The following is a 16853-nucleotide window of genomic DNA, read 5'->3' as shown; positions in this document are numbered from 1 at the left end:
GATTTAAATTATGCAGGGAGTGCTCAGTGTACTCTGTAAATGAATTGTCGGGACTTCAAAGTGCTGGCTGCTGCTCTAACGAGGAGAGATCTGCATGAGGCCCTAATCACGCGCATACTGATTAAGCTTCATTATGGAAACTGCCAGCTGCAATCTTTGTTTCTATTTTATTACAAAAAGGGGAACTTTTCATGCTTCAGTTGCCTTGACAATGTCAGTCCTAGCTGGTAGGAGAGACTAAAACTCCTCTGAGCAACTGAAGTTTCCGTATTCAGCTGAGATGGTGATGGTGTAACTGGTTGTAGTTCGCATCTCCCCCAGTCCACTGCCCACCTCCCGCCCTGTTCCCCCAGATCTGTTAGAAACAGTGGTGCCTCTGAGCCCACCCAGCCCGCTGGCCGCTCTCCTCGCTGTGGACGGTGCGGCCCTAGAGGATCTCCCAGCAATGCTGGACCGCAGCGACTCGGTGCTAGGTGGGTACAGACAGCGCTCTCCGAGCTCAGTGTGGAAATGGGGTGGGGTTGGCGGCAGAAACGCTCCATCACCTGTGCGGCCGGTGGGGGGAGACGCGGGTGCAGCAGGAGGGGAGCGTGGGAAGGCGCCGTGCACTTGAACCTGCAGTGGGCCCTCCACCGCCAGCGCCCCTGGTCCGGAGACTGCAGTGAACAGTGTGGACTTGGGATGCAGCTTCAGCGGAGGGCGTCTTTGCTGTTTGGGACGGTCCACTGAGAGCCTTTCGTGCGGCTCTGAAAGCGCTCTAGATCAGAAACAAGGTCTGAATGCACCTAAATAATATGTGTGTTAATAAAAGTGTTTTGCATACTTAGTTAGAAGGTCTCATATAAAACCAAAGTCCTGAGTGAGAAGCAGGCGGAGCCGCAGTGCGGACTCGCCCCCGTGAGCCCCGGGTGAGCCACTGCCCTGCGAGTCGGTGCTGCGCCGGGCTGTGGGTCCCTCTCCAGATGTTAGGATGGGACTTCTCACATCTGACTAATACTAGCCGATTTTACTTTAAAAAATTAACCTTTCTTCAGAAAACAACCTTAAGTTCTGAAAAGCCTGTTTTTAGAATTTTCCCTATAGAAGAAGAAGCCCTTCGAAGAGGGAGCTTCTGACTGGAATATATAAACTGTCCTTGGGGACTGAGTTTCAGACCGAGTGAGGCGCTTTGGCTTGTAGACAGGGATGGCTCCTGGTGGCCACGTCTGTGTGCGTTTCGTCTGCCTGTGCAGACTTGTTGACAGCTCTGTGGCTCACCTGGTCCCGGAGAGCCAGCTGGAGCGAACTCCGGGACTCTGCCGGCTCACACTGCACCTTTGTGCCTGCGTGTCATTTCCCCGCGTGAGAAGCAGGCTGCCCCATCGCTTCACGGACACCAGGGGCAGAGTCAAGCGATAGTTCTGGAAGTGTTTGAGTTTCAGGTGGACAGAAGGCATGGCCGGAAGCACAGTAGTGGTGGCGTGCGTGCAAAGTGTGAAAGCCACTGTCGCCGCGTGGGTGGCTGAACCAACAACCGAGCCGAGAGCTCAGCCCAAGCGCAGCCCGCAGCGTCCGGCTCGGGGCACGGCTGCTCCCGTGCGGGAGGCTCACCCGGACGCACACATTCACCAAGTGGGGGGCGCGAGAAGGGAAGGAAATACTTTCCTGAAATACTTTTAGCATTATATTTCAGAATTAGAAATTATGTCTATTATTTTTAGTTAACAAATATTTAAACAGTCTTCCCATAGTTGTACCGTTAATCAGAATTTATATTTATTATTTTGTGTGGGAAGTAATTTTGTTAAATGTCTTTGAAGGTCTTGACAGTTCAATAGAAAATCCTTAGAAAATCCCATAGACACCTGTGACCTAACTAATTTGTGGATGTGAGAATTAGGGTACAAACTGCGGGGTTAAGCTCATGACTTGTTGAGAATTATGCCTTATTGTTTTTATGATATGTAGGAAATTGGCATCTTTTAAAATGAATGCTAACCGATTCATTGTTTTTCCCGCTTTCCTTTAAAATGCAGTCTGAAGGGAGCAGGGAGCCCTGTGTGTGCTTCAGGGTGTTTTCTGTCACATTGTTGTGGTCTTTGTTGACCTTCATAAGATTTTGGTTAAGTCATTCAGAAAGCTGATTTTTACTACGTTGTACACCTGTTTCTTTCAAACCTTAGTCTGCTTTCAGATGATATTTAAATTTTTCTGGGCAGTGGGGGGAAGGAAGTTATACAAAAACCCTCATTTATGACCAAAGACATAAGAATCTGAACCCTTTGAGCTTCAAAGAACAAACCAAAGATATGGTAGAACTGCATAATCACGCAGGACAGGTGTCTGTTTACCTCTATTAGAGCCGCGGGTCCTCAGCTTCCCGGGTGGAAGTGACATTTTTGGAGGACTCCTGAAGCTCTCATCCCTGTGCACATGGATAGTGTCACTGGGACAACGTGGCTGGGACGCAAATGACCATTTTAATTTTCTATTTAAACACTGAAGCAGATGACAAAATGTGCCCTCTGGTCGGAAATCCAGTATAACATAGTTAAAGTGTTTATTCTCAGCTAACCAGTAGTAAATGGTTCTTAACCTGGAGGGGAGGCAGAACCTGCTCGAAGGTAAACTAGTTTGCTTTACAAACACGCCGACTTTGAGTTTGAGGAAGAGTGGAATGGGGTCTGTATTTAGTTTCCCCCCTTTTGAAGATGTGGAAGGAAAGCAGGCTTGTCCTCGTCTCTGTCGCACATCATCTGGGACACCTGGCCTTCGTGATGAGGACTTTGTCCTGCAAAGTCTTCCTGAAACAGACACAGATATTCCCGAAGAGAGGAGCCACGTCAGCGGGCTCATTCCGGGCATCGAGGTAGCTGATGCCAGTGGGTGTGGGGTCTGTCTGGAGTCATCTGATACATCTGCTGTGCCTTGTGCATGACTCCTCGTGCTGCTGTATGACCGAGCGGTGAACCTGGCACATCACTCTGGCACATGCTGGTCTGGGGGACAGGGAGATATTTTTCTTAGATGTGCTTTGTGTTACTCTGTTGAGTTACTGTTGTCAAGATTATCAGTGGATTGTTTTGGTCGTAATTAGCAAATATCTTTGCTTATGGAAAAATAAACTTTATTGGGCAGTAACACATGTTACTCTGAGATGCTTCCCTAGCTTTATTTCTTTAACGTCCTTTATCTTCATAATATAAAGCATTTACTCCTTTTACGTATCAGACTCATAACTTTTCAGGTCAGATTTCTGCTATTTTTCTTGGAAGCATCTTAAAATTCATTAGAAAGACTACTTAATTTTGGATCACTTCAGGATTGATGGAATCTTGAATTTCTTTCAGATAAACTTCTTTTGCAATTTCCAATGTTTTAGCATTGACTGTCTCCTCGAACTGTAGGACTGTAACATTAGGCAATATTCGTAACCCTTTCCTCTGCCCTAACCACATCCCCAGTTTTTTAACTTCGTTCACCTCTGGTTTATTGCAGACTCGAGAATGAACAGTCCTCCAGAAAATGGTAAACCATCTGTGGAGAGTGGGGACAGCAGCACAGGTAAGACGCCGGCCAACCCGGACTGAGCCTTTCACTCGGTGGGTGGGGACAGGTGGGGGTCCATGAACCGGGACCCGCACTGGGCAGATGAAGGCTGCTTTGAGTGTTGAGTTGTCAGATATAATTCAGTACCTGCAGGAGCTGAGATTGTATTTTCTTCAGATACCTGACTTCTCCTGCACACGGCTTGTCTTTTTGCTGCCATTTGTCAGTGAAGCTACAGAGCAGCTCAGAGCATAGTCCTTTGGGCCTCTGGTTTTGGGTATGAGTTATGGGGTTGCCATTAGCTGTGTGGCGTCAGTCTCCCTGGTCTGTTTGAGACGCGTGCGCTCTATGGCAAAGTGGGATAAGTAACGTATTTCAGTGGAAAGTTGCTCTTGTCACAGGTGTTAACAAACAGTAAATCCCACCGCCCGACATTCAATGTGAGTTAGGGTTAGGATAGTGTCTGCACATAGCTGACGACACACACCTATTTCTCATACCACCTTTTATTTGGTGAGTAAAAAGAATTACACTTGGTTAACCCCTCTATCGGGGGAAATGGCTGCATCCATGAGAAAACAGGTCCTGGGAGAGGAAAGCTGTCCCTAAAGGGTAGGTTGTCTCCACAGCCCACCCTCCTAACTCCGCACACGGCTCCGTAGACATTGGCTCTGTCTGTTTGCCAGGGGTGGGACAGGGACTTCCCAGATTCGGGACAAGGCAGAAGTTACAGCCTCAACCACAGGAACCGTGGGCCAGGGGCACAGAGGGGGCCGGTTCCTGAAGACACGGCCTCTGCCCTGGCCATCAGGTCGCCTCTGCCGCCCGCTGTGTAAGCTGCCTCGGCCCGAAGCCGGGTCCCCGGCCACATAGCCTTTCCATGTGAAGCGGATGAACCGACGGAGCAGCTTCCTGACAGCTACTGTCCTGAACCTGGGGTGCTGTTAATCCTGCCGTCTCTGAACATACCTGCGCCTCTGGGGGACACTGAGCTGTTGGGCTCCCTCCAGTTACTGCCCCTGAAGCCAGCCCGGCCGAGCAGACTGCTGTCCCTCCTGAGGGGGATGCTACGTGCTGTTGTCTGAACTGTGCAGGGCCTCCCTCTGTGTTCCTCTGTCCTGTGTGGCCCCACCTCTCGTCTGGCAGTGCAGGTGCTTCGGCACCTGGCCTGTGTGTGGGACTTGTTCACAGAGAGCATCAGGGCGGAGAGAGCAGGACCCTGCGCCTGAAGAGCCCCTGCCAGCGAGGGCGAGCATTCTGGGGGGGGGGGGGGGCTGGCTCTGGATCTCTGCGGAGCACCGGCACCGTCTGCATGTGACTCCCTGGGCCGCAGCCGTGATCGAAGCCTGAGTTCTTGTGCCAGCCTGCAGGTTTGGTATTGTTGTTATTTCAAGAAATGGGACATTGAGGCACAGAGCCAGCCAGGAAATAAGGCAGGGTCAGGATGTGCACCTGTGGTCTCTGCCGTGCACGGCAATAAAGTGAAGCTGCACGTTCCAGCTGGAGCACCTGCTGGAGCGGCACGTTCCAGCTGGAGCACCTGCTGGAGCGGCACGTTCCAGCTGGAGCACCTGCTGGAGCGGCACGTTCCAGCTGGAGCACCTGCTGGAGCGGCACGTTCCAGCTGGAGCACCTGCTGGAGCGGCACGTTCCACCTGGAGCACCTGCTGGAGCTGCACGTTCCAGCTGGAGCACCTGCTGCGGCACGTTCCACCTGGAGCACCTGCTGGAGCGGCACGTTCCACCTGGAGCACCTGCTGGAGCGGCACGTTCCACCTGGAGCACCTGCTGGAGCGGCACGTTCCACCTGGAGCACCTGCTGCGGCACGTTCCACCTGGAGCACCTGCTGCGGCACGTTCCAGCTGGAGCACCTGCTGCGGCACGTTCCAGCTGGAGCACCTGCTGCGGCACGTTCCAGCTGGAGCACACTGCTGTGAACTTGCCCTGTGTTCACATGAAACGTGTGTAGCAGTTTAGGCATCTTGTTGTCTAAGGGCTCTAATACTGACTCTGGCTGAGAACTGGCCCTTCCTCGACGTCTTGACCACCAGCAGCAGCAGAGGAGATGGTCTCTTCTCCCTGCCAACAGAGGACCGAACTGCTTTTTCAGGAGCCGCTGCAGTGCAGGAGCTCCAGGAGCTGGGCCCAAGGGGACCTGTGCCCTGCCCTGTGCATGACACTCACTTCCTCTGCCCACCTCGGCTGCCTTGTGAACCCCACAGCCCTCCCGTGGGCCCCCATGAGAACAGCTGGCTCCTGGGGCTCAGCCTCCCGCGGTCTCAGCTCCTCCCAGCCCTGTCACCTTGCTGGCCAGGACCCTTGGCAGGCACTGGGTTCTAGTTTCTCCATCGAATGACGGTGTATGATAGGTTAGGTGCAAACTTACATTTTGTTCAGATGTTACAAATTGATTCTTATTTAAAAATATAACAAGCACATTGTTTTATTGTAAAGACTCTATGATGAATACTTTTGTGTAGATCACAGCATTTTTTATATTTTTAAAATCCTCACCTGAAGGTATTTTTCCATTTATCCTCAGATAGAGTGGGAGGGAGGGAGAGACAGAGAGAAGGAGAGAGAGGCACATTGCTGTGAGAAAGACACATCGACTGGCTGCCGCCCACATGACCCCAAGCAGGACGGGGGACCGAACTGCAACCGGGATATATGCCCTTGACCAGAATCCAACCAGCGACTCCTTGGTCCACGGGCCAACGCTCCAGTCATTGAGCTAAACTGGCCAGGGCTAGGTCATGGCATTTGCAAACATCTCTGGTAAGATAATTCTGATCTGTGATATTGTAAAGAGAACGGCATGAAATGATCGAGGACTGTCACGGCACTTCCTGCCGGCGGGTCTGTCTGAGCGGAGCAGCCATGCCGGCGCTGCGCTTCCGTCGGAGCCCTTGGTGCGCACAGGAGGTCGGCAGCTGGGCTTGCCAGTGGTCACTCAGCAGCGCCGCCCCGTGTGGACGTTGTGCTTGGTGCTGTCACACCTGGGCTGTTCATTCCACTATCAGACAGATGGACAGGTGACGGATCCCGGGTAGAGCATGGAAACTCAGGGGGAGGTGCAGAAAGTGCCACAGTGGTATTTCTTTCAGGAAATGTGAGTATGTGTTAGGCCAGGTGGAAGGAACCACTGGAGGAAAGAGATCGAGGAAAAGAAGCAATTGATGGGATCAAGGTAGGGCAGGAGGGCTGGGATCAAAAGCACAGGATGGGCCGAGCTGGTGCGGCGCAGGGTTGAGCGTCGCCCCGTGCGCCAGCAGGTCTCTAGCTCAATTCCTGGGCAAGGCATGTGCCAGGTTGTGGGTTTGATCCCTAGGGTGGGATGTGCAGGAGGCGGCCAGTCGATGTTCTCTCTCATCGATGTTTCTCTCTCTCCCTCTCCATAAAATCAATAAAGAAAAAAATACTAAAAAATAAAATAAAAAGTACAGAATGGGGGCTTCCCTTGGTACAGAGAGAGACTGTTTTTCTGAAGTTGGGGAGAAGGTCAGATTAAACAAGGAGAGAATATTGAGGTGGCGGGGAGAAGGAAGACGGGCACTAGTTTACACCAGCTCCCGTCACCATCCCATCTCCCCTTCACGCCGCTGAGGGGCCTGGGGGCAGGCAGGGTGAGGCTGAGCTGACGGCAGCACTTCCCGTTCCGTTCGCTGGATCCCGTGCGTGTGCGTGGCAGACACGTTCACACGCCTTCCTCGCGATCGCTAGGGCTCCGCTTGGTGTGCGGTGCCTCTCACGACGGGGGCAGGTAGGTGCAGAGCTGAGGGTCCGGGCTGCAGAGACCTTCCACCGCCTCGTGCTGCCTCGAGGTGGATTTGGGGTTCTGGGTAGAGGGAGTATGTTTTGACATGGTTACTTTAAGGAGGTGATTGACATAAATAAATACAAAGGATTAATCGTCTTGTTGAGGGTCAGGCTCAGACTGAGGGAGAGAGTGTTTATCTAGCCCACAGGTGACATGGCCTTTCCCGAGAGTAGCTCCAGGGGCCCAAGATCAGGAGCGAAAAAACTGGAAAATTGAATTATTTTGCTAAAATAATATCCTCTCAACAAAAACCCCATCTGGATAAGAGGGAACAGTAATGGTGTTTCTTTAACATAGTTGTCTGGAGGATGCTGCCACAATGTGTTCCCTGGGGAGCAGTAATTCCATTTCTCCCTCCTCCAGCCCTTGCAGCCTGCAGTCTGTGTCTGTTTCTACGAATTTGCCTATTCTAGATATTTTATGTAAGTGGAATCATATAGTATTTTTCCTTTGGTGTCTGACTTACTTCACTTAGCATCATGTTTTCAAGGTTCATTTATGTTGTAGCATGTAGAGCTGAATAATATTCTACTGTATGCAAATACCACGTTTTGTTTATCCATCTGTCTGTTGATGGACCATGGTTATTTCTGCCTTTTACCTATTGTGAATAATGCTGCAATGAACAGTGTCATATCTTAGGTCCTTATTTCAATTTTGGGGGTATAAAATTGGTAGTGAAATTTCTGGGTAAAACAACACAAATTTATTATCCTACAGTTCTAGAGGTCAGAAATCACAAAAATCAAGGTTTTGGAAGGGTTGTGTTCCTTCTGGAGGCTCTTTGGAGAGTCTCTGTCCTTCCCTTTTCTAGCTTCTGGAGGACACCTGCGTCCTTGTGTGTGTGGCGTCGTAGGTCTGTGCATCCTGCATCCATCTCTGTCTCTCTGCCTCTGCCTCTGTCTCTCTATCTCTGTCTCCATTTCTGTCTCTGTCGCTATCCCTGTCTTACCCCCGCTTCCATTATCACGTGTTCTCTGACCCTCCTGTCCACCTCCTTCACTCACAAGGACTATTGTGATTGCATTGGACCCACCTAGATAGTTGAAGGTAATCTCCCCATCTCAGGACCCTTAACTTAATCAGATCTGCAGAGTCCTTGTTTTTTTAAAACCCTCACCCGAGAGGATATTTTTCCATTGATTTTTTAGGTAGAGTGAGAAGGAGGCGGAGGCGGGGTGGAGAGAGACAGTGATGTGAGAGACACACATTGATTGGTTGCCTCCCACATAACCCCGACCACGGCCCGAGATCAAACCTGCAACTGAGGTACATGCCTTTGACCAGGAATCAAACCCAAGACTCTGGTCTGCGGGCCGACACTCTAACCACCGAGCAGTCAGCCAGGGCTCTGCAGAGTCCTTTCTACCCCGTGAGGTGACTGTGCCCAGCTCCCAGCGATTAGGCCTTGGACATCTGGGAGTGGCCACTGTTCTCCCTATCACAGTACTTGACCCTAAACGAAGTCTGATCAGCTGTATTCTAGATGGCAGCTGTGTAAAGTCTTATAAGTGTTAGTAGGAAAAGCCAAAGCTTTATTTTTTATTTTTTTATCCTCACCTGAGGACATTCTTTCATTTTTTTGTTCAGGTAGAGTGGGAGGGAGAGAGAGGAAGAGAGAGAGAGAGAAACATCGACGTGAAAGGGACACATCAAGTGGCTGCCACCCACACGACCAACCAGGGCCAGGGACAAACTGCAACCGAGGTACGTGCCCTTAGCGGGAATCGAACCCGGGTCTCTCTGGACCGCAGGCGGACACTCTAACCGCTGAGCCAAACTGGCCAGGGCTATTTATTTATTGATTGATTGATTGATGTAAAGAAATATTGGACAAATTTTACAGCCTTCTTCACTTTTAATGAGCGGCCTGGTTTCTTTCCTCGGTCTTCCTGACCATCAGCCCTCTGCCCTGCGCCTGGGCTTCTGCTCGGGTGGCCCTGTGGTCTGCATCCCTTTGACCCTGTCCTTGGAAGAGCGCGGAGTGGACGGTTCCTGCGTCTTTTAGATGGAAGCTCTCTGGGGGCCATTGCCCTGTTTTAAGTCTTTTCCATTAATTTGACATTTATTGTTAAGTGACTTACTGTAAAATAATAATTTACTATGAATACTGTAATTTATTATAAAGTGATAATCTATAATGGTATAATCATGGCTGTTTTTTATTAAGTCTTTACTAGATATGTGAAGCGTATTGTATAGACCATCCAGTTCATCCTTATCACGACCATGTGAAGCTGTTTCTCTTTTTGTAGGTGAGAGAATTGAGGCTCAGAGATGCTTAGTCACCTAACAAAAGTCACACCGATACTATCCTTGAGCATGTCGCTCCTTACAATCTGCCCCCAGTGTAAGACTGCGCCACACACCACGGAGTCGCTCAGGCGAGCACAGTGCCGCGCTGACCCCGCTCCAGAAGTCCGCACGGAGAGCACGGTGTGGGGAGCCCCGGAGGCCCGAGGAAGCGCCGGGGCCCTGGGACTTCAGCGCGGGGCGGGGCTGCTTGCCGGGCGGGTCCGGGCGGCTTTCCGTTGGTGGGCAGTCAGCTGAGCCTTGGAAACTGGGTGTGATTTAAACACGGTGGTGGTGGGTGGTGTGTCAGTATGAAGAAACAAGCCAGTAAAAGCCGAAGGGGGAGGAAGAAACCTAGCTTAGTGGTCCCTAGTTCCTCCGGGGTTTCCAGCTGGTCATGTGAGTTCCTGCCACGTTTCCTTCACTCATGCCCAGATGAGGCCATTCCAGACCTTCAGACTTCAGAGTGGCCACTGACACTGCCATTGACTCACTAGTATTATTCTTGAAAACTTACTATTGGCTTATTATTGTTAATGAAGGTAAAAATGACATTAAATTTAAAATTTTAAATATAAAATGTGTTTCCTGATAATATTTAATTGTTTTGAAATATTAAACTTTTTTTTTTATTATTATTGATTTTAGATAAAGAGGAAGGGAGAGGGGGAGAGATAGAAACATCGATGAGAGAGAACATGGATGGGCTGCCTCCTGCATGCCCCACTGGGGATTTGGCCCACAACCTGGGCATGTGCCCTGACTAGGAATCGAACTGGCGACCTCTCCGTGTGTGGGTCGATGCTCAACCACTGAGCCACACCGGCTGGACTTAAAACTTATTTTAAAACAACTGACTCACCTGTTGATTCATTGAGTTGGTAGTAAATTAAATGTGTCTTTTTTCATCCTAATTACAATAGAATAAGGCTCTCCTATCTCATCCTGTTCACTTGATTTTTCTTTTTTTATCCTCACAGGAGGACATTTTTCCTTTTTTGTTTGTTTTTTGTTCAGATGGAGTAGGAGGGGGAGAGGGAGAGAGAAACATCGACGTGAAAGGGACACATCAAGTGGCTGCCACCCACACGACCGACCAGGGCTGGGGACAAACTGCAACCGAGGTACATGCCCTTAGCGGGAACCGAACCAGGGTCTCTGGGCCGCAGGCCGACGCTCTAACCGCTGAGCCAAACCAGCCAGGCCACTTGATTTTTCATTCAGATGATTTTTCCCAGGATAACATCAAGATTTTTCTGGAGACTGTAAAGGCCAAGGAAACGTATCGGCACAACCTAACACATACATATGACATACATTCCAAAGTCGTGGCGGTCACCGCTCCCAGCACCAGTGCTGTGTTGCCCTGTGCGGTTTGTCCGGGCGGTGGCCAGACGTCACTGTCTCCGGGAGAGGAGGGTGGTGGTTGCCCGGGCGCCCGTGAGCGTCCTGCTGCTCCTCACAGGACCGTAGAGCCCTGAGATCTTGGCCAGCACTTGTTTGAGGCATTTTCAGATAAAATAGCAGCGGTTTCAGGAGGAGCCTCAGAAATTCTCTACGGAGCAGACCTCACATGAAGTGCTCATCCCAGCAGGGGGTGGCCGGGATCTGCCGTGGACGGGCTGCTTTGCCTTTGCGCGTGTTTGTCAGGGGCTGTTTCTGATGTCTCTTGGCCTGTCAGGTTCATTGCAGTTCATTACAAGGTCGACTGTGCGGACTGCGTTCCCTGCTGGCCCAAGTGCTCTCCGGCCTGAGGGTGGAGTCCGACAGGAGTTTCCTCGGAGTTCCTCAGGGTGACGTTAAATAGTGGGTGGTTCCGAGGGCCGTGGACGCCAGCTGGGCATTCTGGAGGGAGCCCTGGAGCACAGGGACACAGGTGACAGCCACAGGGCGTGGCCTCTAGGAGACTCCACACTGCACAGGAAGAGCGCGCCTGGCCCCGCCCGTGGGTGCGTCTGCGGGTTTGATTGTCCGGGTTTGGGGCAGGGAGCTATACTCATGAAATCTGAGATGCTAAGCAGCATTTGAGTTGAGGTCATACTTTTGTTAAGTGAGTGAGTGAGCGAGCAGTCGACTCTCACCAGGAGATGACCCGGCCACACGTTTAGGGTTTTTAAGGTACCGGCCATTTTACAGTGGAATTTGGGCCCTGGTAAGGGTTTGTTTCTGAAAGGCTGCCCAACACACGGAGGGCGAGATTGTCCTACTTTTCTCTCTTCCCTCGGGGCAGCTTTCCTGTGACCCTTCTCTAACAAGTGTAAGAGAATCTTCCGGCCATGTTATACTTCCCCTCTGGCCTGACACACAGACTCTGGACTTGATCAGCCTGTCAGGTCCACTGTGCTGCACCCTGGCCTAGAGCAGTGGCAGAGGGCACCGGGTCAGGTTAGTGAGTCGGGGGGGGGGGGGCACTGACGGGGAGTAAGGATCGAAAGAGGAAAAGGGGGTGTCAAGTGAAGACCTGCCTTTCCGTCTGGATCAGGCTGGTGTGGTGCCTGCCATCCGGTCCCTGCGTAGGGGTTGCCGAGGTGTAGAGACTCAACGAGGAAGTGGCGCATTGGTTCTGAAGTGGGGCGCGTGGGTGCCCCGTGGTACTTGCAGGTGGAGAAGTGACCTGTTGGAGGTAGAGATGTTCCTGAGGAAAGGTCTGGGCTGCATGGATGGCTGTGCAAGTCTTGTATGGAACCGGCTGCTGGAAGAGCGGAGTAAGGACCAAGGACAGCTCTTCTGCCCGCTGCCAGGGCCTGGCACTGGAGCCTGCAGTGCCCGCACTGCCCAGCAGGAGGCCACGAAGCTCAGTCTCGAGCCACACTGCTGGTGGTCAGCAGCCACCTGTGGTCAGCGGCTTCCATATTGGTCAGCACATCCATAAAGCAGTTCCAGCATCACAGAAATGCCCACTAGACAGGGCTGCGGTAGACCAGGGTGGGGCCCTGCAGAGATCAGAGCAAAGCCGGCCGCTTGCTCATGGCCTTAGCGATCAGGGTCCTCTGGTCCTGAAGAGGGTCAGGACATAGGAATCCTAAAATGTGACGTGTGGGGTTGACAGCAGTTACTGGGGACCTTTGAAGGGTTTTAGGTAAGTGACAGGGAAAGAAATTGCTGTGGAGAGAAATAAATGGTGGAGGAAGGGGCGTGACACGTTCAGGTGACTCTCGGAAGGGAAGCTGTGTAGCTAGTGGCTGAGAGCTCAGGCCCTGGACCAGACATCCTGGGCTCAGACCCTGGTCCCACACTGGCTGCAGTGTGTCACCTTGGGCAGGTCATTTCTCTCTGTGCAGTTTCCATGGTCATGAGATAGAGACGAGCCGTGATGACCCCTTGCCTGGAACTGACGTGTGCACGGGCGTGGGGAGCTCAGTCCGCTCGGTCAGAGCTGTGTCAGTGCTAGGACGGGGAGGGGATAGCAAACACAAGGAAGGTGCTGCACTCCGCCCTGGCTGGGGCCGCTGAGCAGAGCAAGCTCCCGCTTAAGGCAGAGAGACGGGAGAGTGGCGGGTGAAGGCCGATGGAGACGGCGGGTCCAGGCCAGTCAGTTCCAGGTGGAAGGACGCACAGTAGACGGGCAGGGGCAGAGGCAGTCAGGGAAGTCCTCGCGAAGCTGGGAAATGAGACCAGGAGCAGAGGCAGAAGGACACCCAGGAGTGGCCGGTCACCCAGACAGACAGTACAGGCAGGATTGGCAGCAAAGGGTCACAGTTCAAGCTGGGAGCCCTGACAGCAGATGAAATCAGAGGACGAGGCGTTCCTGCAGCTCCCGGGGGCTGCTCTGTGTTCCTGGAGCAGGCGGGGCTCCACCGTGTAACTGGCTCACGCCTCAAAGGTGCAGACGAGGAGGGCTCGTGGCTCGGTGAGGAGGCAGGGGAAGGACCCAGCAGAGTGCATGTTTGATAGAAATTTTTTTTACCAATGAAAATGTTTATATAATGTTAGAATTTTAGAATAAGGACTTTCTCTCTGCTTTTCTTGGTCCTCGAAGTATTCCCTTCGTGTGGCACGTCTAAGTTATTTGAAAAAGACTTGGTCACAATCGCTGGTAGGTCACAAGTCATTCGTTTTTCTACAGTTGAGAATAAAGTTAACTAAAATCTGTTTTGATAGTCCCTTGCATCCAGACAGACTTACTAATTCAACCAGCGTTAACCGCTCCTAGGACTCTTGTCGGGCATCACTAATGGCACAGACGTCGCCAGGTGACTGACGCAGAATGAGAAACAGGCCCTTGCCCGGGACGCGGAAGGCGCGGAGGGACAGCCGCAGTGCTGACAGGTGCCATCCTCACCGTCCACGGTGGTCCACGTGCCTCTGCGGCTGTCCTTCCGCTTTCACAGTGATTGTCTTCCTGGGTGTCCATTGTCCCCGGTCTCCCGCCGTGACGGCTCACCTGACAGACACACTGTCCCGCCGAGCAGAGGCCGTGCTTCCTGGACGTCTCAGCTGCGACTTCTGTCAGTCACCTGCGCAGCTGCTTGGCTGTCCGTGCACTTCATCTCGAAGTTGTGCATGCATGTCAGGGTGACGGAGTGACAGGCCCAGGTACTGTCGTTATTTTCCTTGCGGCATCTGAAATTTAGGCTATGGTTGGTAAATTTCACTTTGACCAACTTAAATTTACTGACAAATAGAAATCTGTTTAAGAATGTACTTTTTTAAATTACATAAGTTTAATTGAAGTAGGAGTATATGATTTTTATTACAGATGAAAATGTGGTAAAGTATTATCCGACATATAGCTGCTGAGCGATGAAAAACAGCTTTTACCAACTTCACGTTCCAGAACCTGGGGCCTGCGGTCAGGAACCGTGCTTTTCCTGGTGCCGCACGCGCCGTGGCCGACGGCAGGGGCGCGTGGCCAGTGCGAGGCGAGCTGGCTCTGCAGGCAGGGGCCGTGCTGGCAGATGGTCCTGGGCTGCAGGTTCCTTTGTGTTTTTGTTTTGGTTTCAGTTGAGTTGAAATGCATGTGACATAAAATTAACCATTTAAAGTGGACAGTTCGGCAGCATTTGGTACATTCATTGTGCTGGGCAAGCACCGCCTCTGTCTAGTTCTAAAACGTTTCCTCACCCACTGAGCTCCCGTGTTCCCCTCCCCCGCCCCTGGCAACACCACTGTGTTGTTTCCATGAACATACCTGTGCAGGACATCTCAGACATTGGGATCCTGCACATGTGACGTTTTGTGCCTGGCTTCCTTCCTTAGTGTCGTGTTCTCAGTTTGTTCACACTGTAGCCTGAGTTGGTACTTTATTCCTCTTTATGGCTGAATACTACTCCACAGCGTGTGTATGCCACAGTGTATTTATCTGGTCAGCTGTCGAAGCACTTCTGGGTTGTTCCCACCTTGTGGCTGTGTGACCATGATAGCGCTGCCGTGAGCATCCATGGCCAAGGACTCGGGCTCCTGTTTTCCGTCCCTTGGAGAGTATGCCTGGCGGTGGGGTCGATGGGCCAGTAGGAACTCTGAAGACCCGCCAAGCTCTTTCACAGCGGCGGACCCACTTCACTGCTACAAAACCAGGCGCAGGGGTCGCGGCCTCCCCACACCTTGCCAGCATTGGCACCTCCCTCTCTGTGCCGTGCTGTCCTGCTGGGGCGAGATGTGCCGCAGTGCCGCCGGAGGGTGACGCTCCTGTGCTTGCTCTCCAGGCGCGCAGGCGAACGGTCTGGACTTCCAGAAGCAGCCCGTGCCCGTCGGAGGGGCCATCTCGACAGCCCAGGCCCAGGCTTTCTTTGGACACCTCCACCAGGTAGGTGTTCTGCTCTGTGAAGGGGGCATGGGGCTGGGCCCTGGGCAGTCCTTTCAGGGTTAGGACTTTACATCAATTGAGCCTGGTCCTAACACATCTAATCATGTCATTCTGAAGGGCTTGTCCACAGTCCTGTAGTTGAGTTGACCGCATAGCTTTTGACCCCACAGCTATAGGAAAATAAGCAAGTTCATGTTTTGAGTGGAAGGTGTCTAAAGCTGGGTGACTGTTTCTGTGCGTGTGTGTCTGTGGCTCTCTGAAGGTTGCGATTACAAAGTCACCCAGAAGATGCAGCCACCATGCCTGAGGCCTGCCTAGCAGGCTCGTGCGCCCGACTCGGCTCCCCGTGTTCAGCTCAGACCGATTTCACGGGGCAGAATGGTCAGAGCCTCCGCTCGATGGTTTCTGTGTGACTGCGCCTCGATCGTGTTGTTTGTGGGTGAAAGTGTACTGAGGAGCAGAATATTCACACGTCTTAGAGCACCTCCTCCAGCGCATTCACTGCCTGCAAGGAGGACAGATGGAACCCATCTTACTTCAGTGACCACACCTCCTCTCGCAGTGCTGGGACGAGCTGATGTCAGGGGCCGTCCACTGTCGTCCCGACAAGGCGAACGTGAGTTCTGCCGTGAGGACAGTCCAGCAACCGCAGGTCGAAGGCCTTCTGTGGAACAGCTGGTCCCTGCTTCGCAGACGTGTCCCTGTCGCCCTGGCCGCTTTGGCTCAGCGGTTAGGGTGTCGGCCTGAGGACTGGAGGTTCGAGGGTTTGATTCCTGGTCAAGGGCATGTATCTGGGTAGCAGGTTCGATCCCTGTTTGGGAGGCAACCAACTGACGTGTGTCTCTCATATCTCTCACGTCGATGTTTCTCTTTCTCTCTCTGCCCTTCCTCCCTCCCCCTCCTTCCACTCTATCTAAAAATCAGAAGTTAATGGAAAAATATCCTCTGGTGAGGATTAACAAAACAAAACAAAAACGAACAAGGAAATAAAAAGGTCCCGTCATGAAAGACAGAGCTAGGCCGAGGGCGTGGTCGGAGCGGAGGGGGTGAGGAGGTGGGGCCGTGGGGCAGGGCGCTGGAGCCGTGTCTCCTCTGACCCTCTGCCTGGACCCCTTCCCTCTGGCTCGGGCGGGCTTTTAGCTTCGGGTCGTAGCATTGGACCTTTTCGGGGAGTCCTGTCAGGTTGCACGCTATCTGAAATGTGTTCTTTGTAACAATCTCTGGATTCTTTGCTTTGGGTTTTATTTTTGAGGTTTCTCATCTACTTGTGGGACTATCAGAGGTTGTTTTTTCTTTTTTTAATCCTCACCTGAGGACATTTTTCCATTTTTTGTTCGGAGAGAGTGGGAGGGAGAGAGAGAGAGAGAAGCATCGACGTGAAAGGGACACATCAAGTGGCTGCCACCTGCACGACCCATCCAGGGCCGGGGACAGACTGCAACCGAGATACGCGCCCTTAGCGGGAA

General features: G+C 52.1%; 1 protein-coding gene across 3 annotated transcripts in view; it reads left to right on the top strand.

Moving 5' to 3' along the window:
• Window positions 1-16853, top strand: part of POU2F1 (POU class 2 homeobox 1) — a 103725-nt gene that overhangs the window by 54058 nt on the left and 32814 nt on the right. For 2 of the 3 annotated variants that reach the window (XM_036272931.1, XM_036272933.1), the window contains exons 2-3: window positions 3478-3543; window positions 15287-15387. In XM_036272931.1, the coding sequence (XP_036128824.1) occupies window positions 3478-3543; window positions 15287-15387 (167 nt within the window). Of the gene's footprint in view, window positions 1-3477; window positions 3544-9520; window positions 9605-15286; window positions 15388-15949; window positions 16004-16853 lie in introns of those variants that run through there. The other variant, XM_036272934.1, reaches the window with a different exon arrangement.

This window comes from Molossus molossus, unplaced genomic scaffold (genome assembly GCF_014108415.1).
Source record: "Molossus molossus isolate mMolMol1 unplaced genomic scaffold, mMolMol1.p scaffold_m16_p_20, whole genome shotgun sequence".
Lineage (NCBI taxonomy): Eukaryota > Metazoa > Chordata > Mammalia > Chiroptera > Molossidae > Molossus > Molossus molossus.
The sequence above is the reverse complement of the archived record's forward strand: the minus strand, read 5'-3'. Positions and strand labels throughout refer to the sequence as shown.